General features: G+C 43.3%; 1 protein-coding gene across 1 annotated transcript in view; it reads right to left on the bottom strand.

Annotated features, from left to right (window-relative positions):
* The window catches only part of ablim2 (actin binding LIM protein family, member 2), a 101,089-nt gene extending 82,966 nt beyond the window's left edge, over positions 1 to 18,123 (bottom strand). Inside the window, exon 1 of the mRNA XM_041984948.1 lies at positions 17,894 to 18,123. Within this exon, the coding sequence (XP_041840882.1) occupies positions 17,894 to 17,906 (13 nt within the window). The 5' untranslated portion in view covers positions 17,907 to 18,123. The remainder of the gene's footprint in view (positions 1 to 17,893) is intronic.
* Positions 18,124 to 18,393: the final 270 nt, after the last annotated feature.

Raw genomic sequence — 18,393 nt, forward strand, 5'->3', positions numbered from 1 at the left:
GGCCTCAAACATGGAGAAGGTCCAATATCATTACCATCACCCTAAAGTGACCTTCCTTAATAAAGAATGAAATCATTGTTTCCAAACTTCACGTACAGTAACATCTTACACCCATACATTGTATGCTTTGGCCATCAGAACTGCTGAGTCATGAAATGGCATGATATGTCATAGAGCAATCATTTTACTTTGTTCTCAAATATAACCCCAAACAAACAGAGTTAGAGTTAACTCATGATGACTGCTTTAACTCTTCATCTCTCTGTATTCCTTCTGTCTTTTACTGCAACAGCACTGGGTCTGGAAGTGTTGCCACTCTCTGGTTATTGATTACAGATCAGCTTAGATTAGTGAGGAGACTGAAAGCCAAGAAGCATAAATGAATTAACTAAGTTTTACTACAGTAGACATGTAAGGGTTGGTTATATAGTTTATATTTTATTTGTTTTAGAAAACAAACACATTTTAGCTACAATACCTGCTAATAACTGCCTTTATATATTAGCATTGGATGGATGGATGGATGGATGGATGGATGGATGGATGCACAGGCAAGTCCAGATGATAGATAGAAAGTCCAATTTAGTCCACTCCACTGCAGTCTGGGTATAATCCAGTCTCCACTTTAGTTCATATGAACCAGTAAATGAAAGTAACTGTCTGGTTGAGCAAATGTTGGACTGTTTAGTGACTAATGAAATATTATTGACATCACTAACTGACATGTATCCTGGTTCCAGACCTTTACATCTGTCTCCTCAAAGCAGATGGAATTTAATTCAATTCAGTTCTATTCTATTTATTGTCATTTTCAAGCATAACAAAATCTAGAGGGGTCTCTTGGCTTAAACACATAAATGAGAAAATAGAAGTATAACGGGCACATAAATAAGTAAAAAATAAAGCTATAAATCTCTGAAAGCTATCAGAACATCTCTATATCTACAGAAAATAAGAGAATCACCTTTAACACCAGCTCAGGTTTCACTTCTCCAGTTAAATATTTCTACTTCCTGCATCAGGCACTCGTGGCTGCATGAGGATGAATCCACTTTTGAATCCATTTACCATAATCTTCTGCCTACTCTTGATTAAGACCCCATATATGCAAAGCTACCAGCAATCCAGAAACCCTCAGCTTTACTTTTAGCTGCAAAGCATCAGATGCTACTATGCTAACATACGAAACTCACACGGTGAGGCTCAGGGCTCATCTATGCTCTCTCTACATACATGGATAGGTACATCCATGTCAAACATACTCAAACGTCACTGCCTACATACTCCCATGTGTCCTTTATGTGGGCAAAGAATCCACTAGAGGGCAGTGCAGAGTTCAGAGGTCAAATCTAAACTTTGCTGTCAGTTTAAGGAGCAATATACAATAGCAGACATAGCAAGAGTAGAGGAGATCATAATCATGTATATTCTGACAAAGAGATGTATAAAGAGGCAGCACACATGGTCTGTGAGGTCATTAAACTAATCATAGCCTCTTCTTCTTCTTCTTTGTTCGTTTTGCTGGTTGCATGTGATCTATACTGCACAAGAAGATATTTCCACAGGCAAAAACCTGAGAAGCTGCCAGGATATCTGATTCATCCTGTCTGTATAGGTTCGGATCCGTTCGGGTCCCAGGGGTTCAGATCTGATGCTAAAGGGTGAAGCTTCACACACTGCAATGCTCTGATTGGTGGAAAGAATCATCACCTCCCGTGTGATTGGCAATAAGAACAAAACGGGAACAGCTCCATGTTTAAACATACGGTTGATTTATTGTTGTTAAAGGCCACATGAACTGCTGGATGTCCACCATTCTCCTCCTTTGGTTCTGAATCACGTTATTTTTCTTCATAATTCGTTGCTCCACGTGACATGCTAAGCCATCTAGCACTATCCAGTGTAAATCCTGCCTTCTAAGGAAGGGAACAGTTGGCAGAAATCAGAGTTTACCCACCCGTCCAGCTCCTAAATGGGGCTTTTGCTATGTTCAAGTGTCCGAAAGCTCTCTGAAAACCTACAGAAATACAAACTAACACCGAGGACAGACAGAAGGATTCGTCTGTGCCTGCACTGAACGCTGATGAGCCCTGAGACTCCCATGCTGTCAAACTTCATGCCAACATGTAGAGTGAAAGCCTCGCATGGTAAGGTTGAGTATTACTTTTATTCTTATTGTCCTCCTAACTGCACTACATCAGCTTTTGGGGGATTGTTCTTCAGAGATTATCATTTGAATGCAGCACTGCATGAATCTAGTCTTGATGTAGCACCTTTGACCATCGTTTTCTGGTTTCTTTGGTTTATGACCCCGTTTTGCAGAATTACCAGCAATCCAGTGACTCTCAGCGTTTCTTTTCAAAGGATCTATGAATGTGTACTAGCGTGCTAACATACTAAAAACATCTTAATGAGGTTGACGGTCGAGAATATATTTGCTTTTTAATCGGAATAATCAAATAAATGTTTAGAATTAATGTGGTGGATGGGCATCATAAACATGCATACATGGATTTAAATTCAAGTATATTCTTGACCTAAGACATCCATGCTAGCACGTGGGGCATTAGCCTTTACAGTCTCTTTCTCTTTAGCCTCCTGACCACACTATATGTGCTTTTCAGGTTTTCAGGACTACCCTGCAAACAAAGGATGTCATGACGTGCACTGCCTTCAGATCTGTGACATGGCAGGTGGTTTGTTCTACCCAGACCAGCAGGAGCCCAGAAGAAATAACCTACAGGACGTAACACAGGACTGTAGCAGGTAAAAAAATAACCCTGGAACGGACACACTGCAAAGCCTCATTTTATCTCTCACATCACCTTCCTTTTTTCCTCACACATCCTCGATTCCTCTGTTCTTTCTTTCGCCACCGTCTAAAGCTGTGACGGATCGTGGCCCGGACCCTAACCAAGGGAAATGCTAAGTGAATGGTAGGAAACTTTCATGGTGGATTGAGCCATGTAACAGCAGCAGGAACCAGGCCATCGTGTGTGTGTGTGTGTGTGTGTGTGTGTGTGTGTGTGTGTGTGTGTGTGTGTGTGTGTGTGTGTGTGTGTGTGTGTGTGTGTGTGAAACACACGGGATCTGCATTGCAAATCAATGAACACCAGAGCTGCCAAGTGTTGTACACAATAGATCCCAAAATGGGACCAGAACAGAGAGCAGCTTCTCCCTGTTAACCCAGAAACAGGACTTAATCTGCACGACCACATTTCAGATAGAATAAAAACACATGTTTGAGCTTTGCAGCCTTTTGAATAACGACCTTCCTGCTGTGATTAAGGCTGACTAAAGAGAAAACTGTCTCTCCTCCTTGTTCCAGGTTTAGCATTGCAACAATCGCTCAGAAGCTCGCTGCGATGTTCATGTCTGGAACACAAACTGCCAGGAATCAGATGCAGGATGAAACTAGTCTAAAGAAGCAGCCAAGATAAACCCGAGAAGCAGAGAGGCTGATCTGCATAGACTTAGAAGGCTTTCTGCGCTCCTCCGAACCTTTCTGCCTCCAGGCATTTTGTGGAGGTGTCGGCCAGATTTGTGCACGATGCAGCATCGTAGCCTGTAATCCTGCACTGACTGCATTAACTTCCTGTAGAAGGAAAAGGAAGGACTGGAAATGGATCATGTGTAAGGATTCTATGGGTAATTCATCATCTGGGTATAGTGCCCTAACCTTCCACCCCAATTCCCACCCAGCATAGCATTTCAGACTTTACCCCATGGGAAAAGTCTTGTCAAAGGTTTCAGGTTGACTACCACCAACCGCTGGGAAAGAGGAAAAATCTCTTTAATGATTGCTAAGCACTGCATCTGTAGCTCACTGTCTACTTGGATGACTGATGCATGAGGTCTAAAACACACTCAGTTGCTCAGCTGGTGTGATGGTTCAGTCATTAGAGAGTTGTCCCAAAACACCCTGATCCAAACGAAGTCCTCCCAGCTTGGTTTCAAAACGAGATCCCCCTAAAATAAATCTGTAGCTCGGACTGTCTCTGTGTAAACTGGATTAAAGATACTTTACTGGGCAGATGTTTATGAAGGTTGGTGGAGAAATGGAGATCAGTGTTTTTCCTTGGAAAGACAGGTTGAAGCTGGGAAAGGCCGGAAAGCATCACAGCTACCACCAGGGTAAAACTTAGACAGGTGCAGCCAGGATAGACAAAAGCTTTTCCTCCTAATATCAAAATCAAGTTGACTTCCAAGAAGTAAAATCCTACTTTAGCAACGTCTTCTCAACATCTGGATCAAAATCTGACTGGTACAAGGATCTGACTCCATCCTGAGGAGGAACATTAGCTCTAAGGCTGTCTTGTAGCACACTGGACCACTAGAAAACTACGTTATACCTAATAATCTGTGATGTTCTTGCCTTGTGAAAGGTGTGAGCGCTCGGACCTGCTGATTATATTATGGACATGATATGAGAACACAGGCCTTAGCAAACAGTCATGTTGAAATAAACAACAGAAATAAAACAACAGTGTTAAACAAGCATCACTAACGACAAGCACACAGAAGAGTTCTGGAAACCCTGATCTGACTGATATGGATGGCGTCCACATGACCTCATCTGCCTCTCTCATTATTCTCAGAGTTTAGGATTAGGGTTAGTAAGCACAGGGGTCCTGGTCCCTGCAGTGTTTTAACCCTCACAGAGGACCATCGGGTCGTTTATAGCCGGCTAATGCACGATAAGACGGCAGCCAGTTATCACTTCAAAGGCTTCGAAGTGAAGAGCTTCACTTCAAAGGCTCAGATGACCATGCTGGGAACCCTGGTGGGATGGATGGATGATTAGAAAAAAAGACTCCAAAAAGCCCTCTGAGGGATCACATAGGCGCTATCTCTACCGCTACACGTGGGCCTCTGCAATGCGCCATCGACCCCAATACGAAGTCTGACTCCTGGTCATCCAACTGGGATAAAAACCAGCAACTTATAAGGAGATAACCTTCAGACATCCAAAAGGAGTCTTTAAGAGACCAAATTGCTTTCTGAGCTCCAGAATTAATCCTTTGCTTCTTCTTTGCTTTCAGTCTGCAGAACCGAGCCAGAAGGAACCAAAAGATTGGCTACTTGTCAGAACAGGCCAAACCGGTCTATTTACTAACCAAGTTCTGCTTGCTTGCAGAGAAATGTAGCCATGGACACTTGCTGGATAGCATGCTTTCTTTTTCTTTTTCACTATGAATGAAGGAGATCTAACACCTGTAGTCAGGACTCCAGTCTAACACCCAACATGCCAGAGAACAGACTGGCAATACTGGAGTTTTGGCTGAGATCTGATATGCTGACATTTTACAACTCGTTTGGCCGATAACTGATTCACCCCACCTAACTGCAGCGATTATCTAGTTTAATCTGTCATGGAATTAAAATAATGCATTATTTATTTATAATTTTATATTTATTTAATTTAAAATACAGTATGCCAATTTACTCTCCACTGTGGCGTTGGATGGGTTTTTATAGCAAACAAATCTTCAGCCGCTCAGTTCTGCTGAGAATGCATTCAGGCCGGGGCACACCATGCGGCCAATCACAGGCAAGGACAGACAGGGATCGTACCATTAGGTAGAAGAAGGAAGGGGGGGGCAGAAGCTGTAAAGACAGTATAGGAGGTGTACAGGCCATGTTAGAAGTGACTGTTAAATGCAAGCAAACCAGGGAAAAACAAGAAGCATCTCAATCCCACCCGAGACTAAAAGGCTGAGAGCAGAACCCGTTCATGACTTCATCTAAACGCTCATCATTTACAGACTTTATTACTTTAATTTATTTACTGTCTTTAATTGTTAATTTAAAGGTTTGCTAAAAAATAAAAACCATATTGAATAAAACTGATCAAAAGGACGACCCGGTACTAGAAGGTGGTACCGATGATAGGATGACCCGGTACTAGAAGGTGGTCCTGATGAAGAGGACGACCCGGTACTAGAAGGGTACGGTATCAAACACAGTAATCTGGGACAAAGCCTATTTGCAGAATTTTAGACAAAACAAAACAGATTCTGGTATAAATGAGGTTCCAGATTCCTGGAACTGGAGCATGTGGTGATGCGCCAGACTTATGTCCAGGATTAGTGGTCCGCAGGGAAGCATGACACACAGCAGATATCTGTCTTTAAAGATCCCATAAAATGCTAAACTCAATTTCTAAAGGTTTTCTAACAGTCATATGTCTCCTTATAGCCTGTGTATGAGGCCCAAAAAGTAGATAATTCTGTCTCCTCTTTCACCTGCTTGCTCCACTGTTTAGTGAATGTATGCTCAAACAGGTGAGTCTGAGGTCTTTTCCTTGGTGACATCATGACAACCACTGTGACAACCATTGTGACAATCACTCCCCTTGGTAGTGGATACTACCATTGACCCACCCCCCCGGCTAGCTGAGCCTGCCCTCTGAAATCACAGAGCGGGCACCCGTGAAAGCCGGATCCTCTCCCAGATAGGGGCGTGGCCAGATTCCATTCATGAACACGTAAAGGTTCAGAAACAGCCAGTCCTTAGTAGAGCTCACTGGAGCCACATCTGGAATGGCTGAAATTAAGGACCAAGTCTGAATTTGTGGTAATACACTTTGAAAACAATGTTGCTGAACCTCTGACACCCATATGAAGTTGTTGAAAAAATGTAAAAAATGGGACCTTTGACATTTTACCATCTGAATCTGATCCACATTTAGGCTGAAAGTTTAGAACTTCTCCAGAAAGAAGCAGATCAGTCTGGTTCTGGTTAATTAGTTCATAGCGAGTGAGGGTTGGAGGCTCTGAGGGGCAGAAGGAGGGAGACGAGGGGAAAACACAGAAGAGGAAAGAGAAGTCAACAATAGAGGGAAGAAAGGAGGAAAGGGGAATAGAAAGGACATATGTGGAAATAAAATAAATGAGAGGAAGAGGAGAAAAGAGAGAAGAGGAGAGGAAAAAAGACTAAATAGTAAGAACCTTTTCCTGCTCAGTGCTCCTGGCTCCCAGCCCTGCATAGCTGAAGCATAAACCCTGTCTATAACCAGCCAGCTACTATGTGACGGTGTGAACCATGAACCGCTAGTTTCCTCCTTCTCAGCTGATCCATAAAAATCCAATCAGCTGATCACCGGCAACTGCCATGATTCACAGAACAACATTAGAGGAGAGAGAGGAAGCAGCTGCTGCACAAGCAGAGATGACCAAAGATCCCCTGGAGCAGCCATGTTGGTGCAGGATGCAGGATGAGTTAAAAAAGAATGCAGGAAAAGTGCAGGTGTGGAACCCTATCACCAGGAAAAGAGTGTGTGTTAAAACACCCCCATTCTCCATGGAGGAGACGTCCATGTTGCTCCATTAACGCTATGTTTATTCTCAAATCTTTCACACCGTAAAAATTATTACTTATTTCTTCAAAGAAAAAATTGAGTCAGGATTTGATAAAGAACCAGATCGATAGCCAGAACTGATAATGGCACTGACATCCATAAAATCTCATCAATTCCCATCCGAATGCTTATTAAGTCAACATGCTGCACATGCCTGAAGCATGCCTGAAACATGCCTGAAACGTGCCTGAAACGTGCCTGAAGCATGCCTGAAAGGTGTCTAAAATGTGCCTGAAACATGACTGAAGCATGCCTTAAGCATGCCTGAAACGTGCCTAAAACATGCCTGAAGCATACCTTGAGCATGCCTGAAACGTGCCTGAAACGTGCCTGAAACATGCCTGAAGCATGCCTGAAACGTGCCTGAGGCAAGCTTGAAACATGCCTGAAATGTGCCTGAAACATGCCTGAAACGTGCCTGAAACATGCCTGAAGCATGCCTGAAACATGCCTGAAACATGCCTGAAGTATGCCTGAAACGTGCCTGAGGCATGCTTGAAATATGCCTGAACTGTGCCTGAAACATGCCTGAAGCATGCCTGAAACATGCCTGAAACTAGCCTGAAACATGCCTGAAGTGTGCCTGAAACATGCCTGAAACATGCCTGAAGTGTGCCTGAAACGTGCCTGAAACATGCCTGAAACTAGCCTGAAACGTGCCTGAGGCATGCTTGAAACATGCCTGACGCATGCCTGAAACATGCCTGAAACTAGCCTGAAACATGCCTGAAGTGTGCCTGAAACGTGCCTGAAACATGCCTGAAGTGTGCCTGAAACGTGCCTGAAACATGCCTGAAACGTGCCTGAGGCATGCTTGAAACATGCCTGAACTGTGCCTGAAACATGCCTGAAGCATGCCTGAAACATGCCTGAAACTAGCCTGAAACATGCCTGAAGTGTGCCTGAAACATGCCTGAAACATGCCTGAAGTGTGCCTGAAACGTGCCTGAAACATGCCTGAAACTAGCCTGAAACGTGCCTGAGGCATGCTTGAAACATGCCTGAACTGTGCCTGAAACATGCCTCAAGCATGCCTGAAACATGCCTAGATGCAGCAGCTCCCTGTGAAAGGCATGGCTGGCCTTCATGGCTGCTGCCACAGCTAAGAATCTCATACTGTTCAACACAGAGGATTGAGTTAACATAAAGCATGCTGCACACTGGAGCTGAGAGGATGGAATAAAAACTGTCCTTGCTTTCCTCCTGAATGAAACATCACATTTCTGGTGCAGTATAACATGATACGATAATCAATTCACAAAACAAATTTCAGAGCTTACACTTGCTTATTTCTCTTCTCTTAAATGAGGGAACAACAACATAACATAAAGGTGCAGTAAAACTGAGTGGTTTTCAGTCATCTTGAGTCCAACAGTATCTGCTCAGACTTTTAAAGATGGGAACTTGACCAAGCTGAGGAATCATGTGGGATAAACAACATGCCATTCCTTACTTCATCAAAGGTCCACGTAAAGCAGCAGGCTAGAGGTAAATATCACACGCTAACAGCACATTGCAAACTTAATGACGACGCTGACTGTGTGTGTGAGGAAGTCCAGTTAGCACCAGTGAGCTCAGCCAGTATTTACCCCTGAAATAAAATCTGCTGTGTGTTCAGGACTTGCTCACCAGTCGTGTCCACTGACATTTCATTTGTCATGAGTGGATCACCACTGCAGCAGGTTTCTGCAAATGCATGACCAAAGCAGTCAGGCAAATAATAATAATGGATTAGATTTATATTGTGCCTTTCAAGGCACCCAAAGCACTTTACATTGTATCGATTATTCATCCACTCATCACTCTTACCTGATTTTGCTAAGCTACATGCAGCCACAGCTGATCTGGGGCAGACTGACGGAAATGTGGCAGCCAATCAGAGCCTGCAGCCTCTCCGACCACCACCGAACATTTATCCACATTCATTCACCAGTAATGCCGACACTGGAGGCGAGGAGGGTGAAGTGTCTTGCGCAAGGACACGACAGATGACTGGGGGAGTGGGAATCGAACTGCCATCCTTCCAGTTATTGGAGGACCCACTCTACCACCTGAGCCACTCCTTTAGGTAAAAATGCACTTTGTTTTGTTCAAGTAGGAAAAATAACAAATTTCGGTTTATCTGCTTCAGTTGACAGTAGTTCATATCACTTAAAAGCATCAGTGTTAATGTGATCTAAAATTTCCTACCGTGTCTGCTCTGAAAAGGACTGTCAGGCCACGTTAGTAGGTTAGTAGGTTTCCAGCTCTAACACTCAGTTAATGTAAAAAAAAGCTTCATGGTACCTCCACATAAGACTGGTCTCTCAGAGTAAACAAGCAGGATTGTTTTAAGGCAACACCAAAAGAAAAGATGTAAACATATCTGTTCCGGTTATGGCATCGGGCTGAACTCTGCACTCCGGCCTCATTCTTTCATTACAATTACAATTCGTACAATTCGTAAGGCTCCCACGAAGGACTAAACGTTCAGCTTAACCACCTAAAATGCCAAAAAAACACAGACCTAAACAAAGAAAAGATGGAAACGGCAGAGAGGAGGACGCTAGCACTTTGCCACTCAGGGAGGTGGTTGAAGAAGCTAATGCTAACGATCAAGCTAATGAAGAAGGTGCTACCAGCAACCCCTGCCAACATCATAGCAGCCATTTTGCACTAGAAGCACACTTTTCTACTCTGTTACAGGAAGTTAAAACATCTAACAAAGAAATAAAAGAGGAAATTGTTGTCTTTTCCGAGAAACTGACCTTGGCTGAGTCTCGCATTAACAAGGCTGAAGATGACATCTCCACACTCTGGAGCAAGGAGGCGTCCCTTCACAAGAAGCGAGCTCTGCCTTGAAGCAGACAACCATGATCGAATCGGAGGCCAATCGGTTCACTTGAGAGATCTGAAAATGGAGACATCACGCTGTTCCTGAAAAACTGGCTGCACGAGATCCTGGGTCTAGATGTATTCCCAGATCCACTCTAGTGATGCGAAGTTCGACTCTTCTCACTAACCCAGGTCTTTTACTCTCGAACAGTAAAGTGAACGAATCTTGAACGAATCATGTCGTTCATTTTTACAGCAGGTGGCATTGTAAAAAAGTCCGCGATTCTCAAGCAGTAAATACTGAAGGCAACAAAACTACTGGTAATGCCACAAGCAATTCAAACCATGTGAAAATGTAGGGAAGCAAATACACACCACAATAAAGTGATTTGTGTCCTACATCCTCCCTGCCATTGTTTAACAGCGCAACAGTGACTCGGTAGCTATCACGTGACAAATGAACAAGAGACCGAACCGAGAGCGAACGTACTGCTGAGCTTGATACAGCTTGAGCTGTGAACGAACGAAGGAAGACCTGTTCAGAGACCGAGTTGCCTGTCACGTGACAGAGAGAAGAATTAGAGAGACCAATCCGAGAGCGAACGTACTGCTCGCCAAACAGCCTGAATGATGAACGAGAACGAGAACGAGAACGAGACTGTGCAGCCTAAGCTGTCTGTCACAAATGCCTGAGCAGCCTGGCTGTCACGTGACAAAAGAACGAGGACCTGAGGACGGACCTGAGCGAGTCCTGAATGAATCATTTCTGTTTCCTGTCCTGACCTACTGACTGAGTTTATGCAGCTGCCTGCCATGTGGGGAGAGGAGGTACCGCATGAAAATGAACGAATCGCTCACTGAGAGGACCCGTTACTCCCGAGTCATATAAAGGATTAGTTCATACTGAACGAATCGTTCGTGATCGACACATCACTAATCCACTCATCATCGAGGCCATAGAATACCAGATAACCCAATTCAGACCTCTCCCCCTCGAGCTATCGTCATTAAATTCCTCATCAAAGTAAGCTGAGGGTGATGGAGGCATCTCGCCAGCAAGTGATGTTCTTTCCAGACCTGTCCAAGGACTGGACCTGGTCCGTGCACTGTCACAGATGTAAGGTTTGTGTGTTTGTTTGTATGAGTCTGTTATATCCCTCAGATCATGTGGTGAAGTCACACCACTGAGGTCAAACGTTAGAGACGGCTTCACCTGCTTAGTATTTCTCTGTGCAAACAGATTCTGAACCGGAATTAGTCTCTTGAAATGTTAGAGGCCCCAGGAAATTTACCAAACTAAAAGAAGTAATGACTAAACTTAAACTATCACCCAAAAATAGCCTGTTTACCCGAAACATACCTCCCTCCATGTGAAACTGTCTGACTAAGGAAAGGATGGTGAGGTAACAAGCTTTCTCATCTCATGCAGGGGAGTAGCAGTGCTCGCTCATGAACCCCTGCCTCTTCGTGCACATGACACTATTTTAGATGCAGCAGGTAGTGTCATTATTATACACAGCTCCCTTATGGACCGAGACCTGATTTTAGTGAACATAAATGGACCTAATATAGACGACCCAGACTTCTATAATAACATATTCCTATTTATTTCATCTCTTCGTGGTAATACAATCATAGGAGGGGATTTTGACTGCTCTCTAGACCCAAAACTTAACCTATCCTCAGGCTCAGACTCCTCCCATCGAAAAAGCTGACATGTTATACAACAATTTATGACAGAACACAATTTAAAAGATATCTGGAGACTGGAAAACCCCACAAAGAGAGTTTTCATGTCACTCCACTAGTCACAGTACCTGCAGTCACATAGATTATTTCCTCATCTCCAGGTCAACTGTCTTTAGAATCAGCAGACGTGCACGTACAAGCATTCTTATCTCCGATCATTCTTTATTAATGCTAAGCCACACAACTACGGCTGGTTATAGAGGACGACCTGAATGGCATCTTAAACCACACTGGTGGCAAATCACAAATTTTTGGAATATGTGGGATTAAATATAGATGACTATTTCCTCTTTACTGAAAATGAAGCCTCAGTTTCAGTCAGATGGTGAGGTTGTAACATGTTACATGTAAAAGCTGTAGGAAATTCTCTGTTGTGTTTCTGTACAGGTGTAGCAGCTGGTTGTCTGGTGTTAGGTTGGATTGAAGCTTGTTGCTTCTATCTACTGGAGCTTTGTCTCCTCTTCCTTCTTTCTACTTTCCTTTTTACTTCTCTTCATTACTCTCCTTCTTCTGTGCCCTCCGGTCAGGTCCAGCAATATTACATAAACTCCATAATTCCAAAAAAAAAATGAATGAATGAATGAATGAATGAATGAATGAATGAATGAATGAATGAATGAGAGCATCAAGACAAGCACTATAAAGCTCCTCTTGGCAAAGGCACAACACAGCAGCCAGACCATCATTTTGCTGCCATCGTGCTGGCCAGGACAAGGTAAAAGATAAATGAAATAATAAATAAATATAAAAAGGAGGACCACCAGCATGCTGATCAGAGTTAACTAATGTAGATAACTTTTAATTAGACGTGTGGGAAAAGATCTTTGGATTTTCTCTTTAATGAGAAGTTGGAGTTTCCTTTTAATGGGAATCTGTTGGAGCTACAGATGTTTAGATACCTGGCAGTTGTTGGATTTGTCACATTTTTATGGTGCATTCCCATTATTTTCACGTCAAACAACCATTGTTTAGCTTTAGCTGATGTTAAGAAAGGTGTTTTTTGAGTTAGAGGAAACTTATTGTTGCATTGAAACAAAGCTTTTGTCTGTTAATGCCAAAAGAATTAGCGAAAAGAATTTACTAAGTAAAAACAACTGCTAAAACTGTCTCTATAATAAATATTAATCATATTAATCATACTTACCATCATTAAATTTAGAAAGATTCAATAAAAAAAGACAAAACCCTCCTTTTGATGGGCTCAGATTGTTTGTGATTCTAGAAAATTAAATCATGTTGGACCAACAGTGATTAAGATTTCACAGTTAGCAGATTAATGCACAACAGGAAATCGTTCTTTAACATCCATCATAGCCTACGCTAATGAGCTGGTTGTAATATACAAGAAAAGAGCGGAAACCATTAAATGGAGCACAGTGATTGGCTAACAGCAGTCTGACATGAGCAGAAACATGGAAACACAGCCTACATGCTTCCTGTTATACCTCCACATATAAACATGCAGGTACACGTGCACTAAGCTTCGCCTTGTGCAATCACAAACAGCTTGACACAGCAGACACACCCTGGAGGCCCATGCTGCACTCCTGACCGGTGACATAATTATCAAGCTGCACAGAAACAGAAGGAACCCACATTTCTGCAGCAGAGGTGCAGCTTTCAGAAGATATTCACGCCTTGCTGCTGGAGGCATGGAGTATTTTCCTTCCCTAGCAGTTAGCTAGCTTTTAGAGGTAACTTCAGGTTCAAACCTGGACTTTCAGGGCCATGAAGCTTGTTCTCCTCTTATATTATCATCGTGAGTTACGTTCAAGGAGGAAAAGACATGAAAAGCACCACCTGCTGACCACTGGGCCCAAACTTAAGCATCTCTGATGACATGGCTGGAATACATTAGTCCTTCCTGTCCTGGAGGTTCATACGAGCCACCTATCCTACCTTTGTACATTTAAAATGTGAACCAAATTCATAAAACAACTCTTCTATACCCCATGTCTCTCAAAAGAGACCATAAATCCTTCGGTTTTGCCTGAAAGCATGTGTCTCAGGGGCAGACTGAAGAGGAGGCAATTACATATCCACATATCAAGCATTGCATTAGTACTTAGACATTCGATTTCTTGTTGGTTTCCTTTACGTTTCACTGCATTGGTAAGTTTTAGGCAAACAGAATGCTTTTTTTATTCCAACCCAGCTAATCAGATTTATAGAATATACAAAGAAATATAATGAAATTGTTTCGGTGCATAGAGTTCTAGATGATAAATTGCACCAGCCATAATCTCTTTAAGTGAACCAAACCCACAGACAATGCCACAAAATATGTAAAGAAACATCAACTTTTAGAAGGTATTTTCTTATTTTTATTCACTGTTCAGTTATAATACATTTGTTTAGCATCAGAAAATAATTAACAAACATCTTATCAGCCATATATTCCCACTGAAGAATAAACTTTTACACAGATTGTTGGAAGATAAGAACAGAACAAAATCAAACCTCCCTCGTGTGTGTGTGTGTCTGTGTGTGTGTGTGTATGTGTGTGTGTGTGTGTATGTGTGTCAGACAGATGTAGCTATAAAGCCATAGCTGACATATGCTGCATCATGTTTCCATTTTGTGCTAGCTAGCTACATGCTAGCTTGCTTGTTAGCTTGAGGAGCAGAGCAGCCTGATGACCGGCAGGTCTACACAGATTATGACATCATGCCAAACTTGCTGCTGAACTTTGTTTATTTTTCTGACCTTCCCTCTAATTGTCTGAGACCCCCCCAGCACCGCTGGCACCCCCCACTTTGAAAACCACTGGTCTAAGGTCTATTGATCCCAGCTGTCTTCCCTTACACAGGCAGCCATGAGACCAGCAGGTTAACACTGAAGGCTTCAGCTGTTCACAAACTAATCTAAGCTGGAATTAAGAGACAATTCTCCAATCATCAATCCCTGTTAGTCATTGATAGGTATTCCCTGTGGTGAAGGGGCTCAGTCCTGTCATGCATCTAAGCCAGGGGACACCTAGGAACCAGACACCAGTCTACAAATAGTCTCATGTTACTCAATGGATGGATCAGTACGGTCTACCAAAGCTGCAGCCCTTCCCACAGAGCACCTCATCTATGGATGAGTTGGGAGGGGAATTAAGAAAAATGTGGCACCTTCATTTGGTTTACTTTACTCTCACACATTTCGCAAGCAAACCAAACCACCTGGACAACGTCCCGAACCGGAGCATTCACACGACTCCGGACAAACCGTACTGTCCATGGAGGTGGACTGCAATAAAAATCAATAATCCCAATATAATAGCCCAACACGAGGAGATCCTCAGAACAGTTCCTAAAGCACTACTGTATGTATGGGAAAACTGCACGTTACCACTGTGTGCTTGAAGGAATGTCAGATGTTCCCACAGTGGAGACGGATGTCCACATAGTCTTCAGTATCACATTCCTGCTTATATACTACAGGATGCTCGCCACATGCTGTTAAACCGTGGTGAACTGGTCCTTCATGTGGAGAGCACCTGTCAACACGCAGGTGGACATGTGAAAGGAATTTTCTGCTTTATAGACTCACACATCCTGCCAACATTCCCCATCAGGTCAAAGGTCAGACATACTGCATGAAAGCCTCACGAAGAAGAGCATTTAGTTCCCAGACAAACAAAAAGGCTAGTTTCCTCTTTCACTAGGACCTTCCAGAAGTGTGTTAATGGATTTCTTCTGTTTTAGGAACTGCAGCTCCAGTGGCCTTGGTCCTCAGCCTGGCTCTGGTACCAAGGAAATACATCCATTATTTAGACCAAGACTCTGCTTGTATGGGGTTTTTACTTGCTGAATGAGGCCGCTTGCCTCAAACTTCACCTTTATAGAACATTCAAGTAAAAACATGAGGAAAAATACAACACTCACAAAACATTTTGACAACATCAGCCACTGTTTTCCTTCCTCTGAATAAAGTTCTTCTAATTTCTGAATGTGTCTTTGCCCGTTACAACCACCAGCTGTATTTATAAATAAAAATTAGATCATTCTAAGTAAGCGAGCCGATGCCCTTCTAAGGACATTTTAGCCATATTAAGAGATGTTTTTAGCTCCTGATGTCTGAGTGAGGTCGATTCAAAGGAAACATATCATAAACCCGTCTGTAATATTGTAATGTTACAGATCTAGGGACAAGCTACCCATACCGTTAGCCATGTACCAGACAGCTAGCTAGCTAACTGTTCTATCCTTCATCAGGACAACATTCTGATTTGATACCAAAATTTGCCAATAAATTTCAATAATGAGGTAAGAAAGAAATGGATGGATGGATGGATGGATGGACGGACGGACGGACGGACGGACGGACGGACGGACGGACTGAAGCCTGTCTGTCAGAGAGTCAGTGATCCAGGAGACACTGGCCGTGGTAACTACCCCGTGTCCCACGGGTGGACAGGGTCCTGAATGGATTTCTGAATGGTCTCTGGTGGGCCAGGCCCGGTCTCTCCAGCACCTTTGTGACGTGTGACGTCAGAGCAACCGGTCTAAAGTCTGAGGGGCCATATGGGAGGCTTTTTAGGAACCAGTACCAGGCAGGGTGTTTTCCAGAGTACCAGCACCCTCGCCTGCATCAAACTCAGGCCGAAGATGTGATGCAGGATGACAGACAGCTGGATTCTGAGGTTCAGCCCATCAGGTCCAGGAGCAAACAATTTATTATCGTTTTAAAAATAATCCTTGTAAGTACTGATGTTCTTGACTTTATTTATATTTTATATTGCCCTTGCAATATATATGTTAATGCACTCTGTACAATCATGATTTTGCTTTAAGGGCATCAACAGCACCTATCAGAAGTATCATATCGGTATCGGTATCCATGAAGAACAACCATGAACTGATGGTATCACATCGACAGAAACGATGTTGGTATTGCCATCCCTAGCTGAGATTAATGCATGCTACCAGTTTTCAACCAGACTGAATCTGTTAGCATGTGATAGCATCAGCTAACACATTAGCTGTGTTGCAGCAGGACATACCTGCCATGAGAGCGGAAGCTGAACAATTTACTGATGTTGTTTACGTTTGTCATGCTTCCATGATGCTTCAGATGGACTGCAGGCAGGCCAGTTCAGCAGCCGGACTCTTCTCCTGTGAAGCCATGCTGTTGTGATGGATGCAGGATGTAGTTCGGCATTGTCTTGCTGAAATCTGTAAAGCCTTGCCTGAAAGAGGAAGTCCGGATGGGAGCAGATGTTGCTCTAAAGCCTCCACAGCTGTGAAGCCAACACATCTCTATTATTTATTTACATTTTACTTTTCTGGAAACAGAGTTGGATAATAATGTTATTCCTGATCTACAATATAAACAGCCTTATGTTAAATTTATCTTTAAGGAAAAATGCTCTGGTTCTAATTATTTCACAGCTGTACTGGTTGTGTTTCTATAAAAGTTGTAAAACTTGTAGTTTGGGTTTAGTTCCAGCATTACCAACACATAAATATTTATCAGCTTAAGCATTGACAGGCTGAAGCTCAGTCTCTGGTATGTTCTGAGTCCTCCTCGAGACTCAGATCTGTGGATGCAGCCCACCAGGACTCAGATCTGTGGATGCAGCCCACCAGGACTCAGATCTGTGGATGCAGCCTACCAGGACTTGGAGTTGATGTGGACAACAGGGCCGACTGCAGGGACACATGATAAACACAGACCCCCACAGTGGGTGTGTCTGCTTCATCTGCCACATAGTGGAAAGTGTCTCAGCTGAAGCGGGATCTGGTCTTTGGTGCATCCTGGTGAGTCTTAATGAGCAGAGAATACATTTACATCTTCATTTCCCATCACGAGACGCAGAAACAGCAGGAACTAAGACAGGGCAGACAGACGCAGTGCTGCTCCACAAAGCCGCGCAGCAGCTCCGGTTTGTCACATCACGGTCACCATTAATGTTAAAATGATCAATAATCAATAGAAATAAACGCAGTTCAAGCCGTGTTGTCTGCAATCCCGTCTTCTTACCAGTGCTGCTCATGGTACCAGCCAGACGTCCACTCCAGCCAGATGATGCTCAGCAAATAAACCACATCGACGTGGATGCTGCCCGCAGCAGCGCGCGCGCCTCGGTGTCAGACAACAGCCTGAATGAAAGGAATTGTTAGATTTACCCTCCACCCTGGAAGACAATGTCCTGCGTGGATCCACTGCAGAGCTGCTCTGCCTCTCCGTACAGCAGGTTGGGTGTGGGCGCACGCTGGAGGAACGAGAACGGGTCAAGTTGGACGCATGAAGGAACACAGCTTCCGGTTTGACCTTTCACAACTAAACACCAATAAAAGTTTTGATGACTGAAAGAATGAAAGTTTATGATTGAAATGTAATGAGGTGGTTGAGATGCGCGGCAGAGATTTTCTATATGTTACTAAAGGAACTGAGCTTGTATAAATAACCTGCATGTCTATCCAGATCACATCTATAAATATAAATCAAATTCTCAAGCATGGAGCAACTTTACAGGTTTG

This window comes from Melanotaenia boesemani, chromosome 5, assembly GCF_017639745.1.
Source record: "Melanotaenia boesemani isolate fMelBoe1 chromosome 5, fMelBoe1.pri, whole genome shotgun sequence".
Classification (NCBI taxonomy): domain Eukaryota; kingdom Metazoa; phylum Chordata; class Actinopteri; order Atheriniformes; family Melanotaeniidae; genus Melanotaenia; species Melanotaenia boesemani.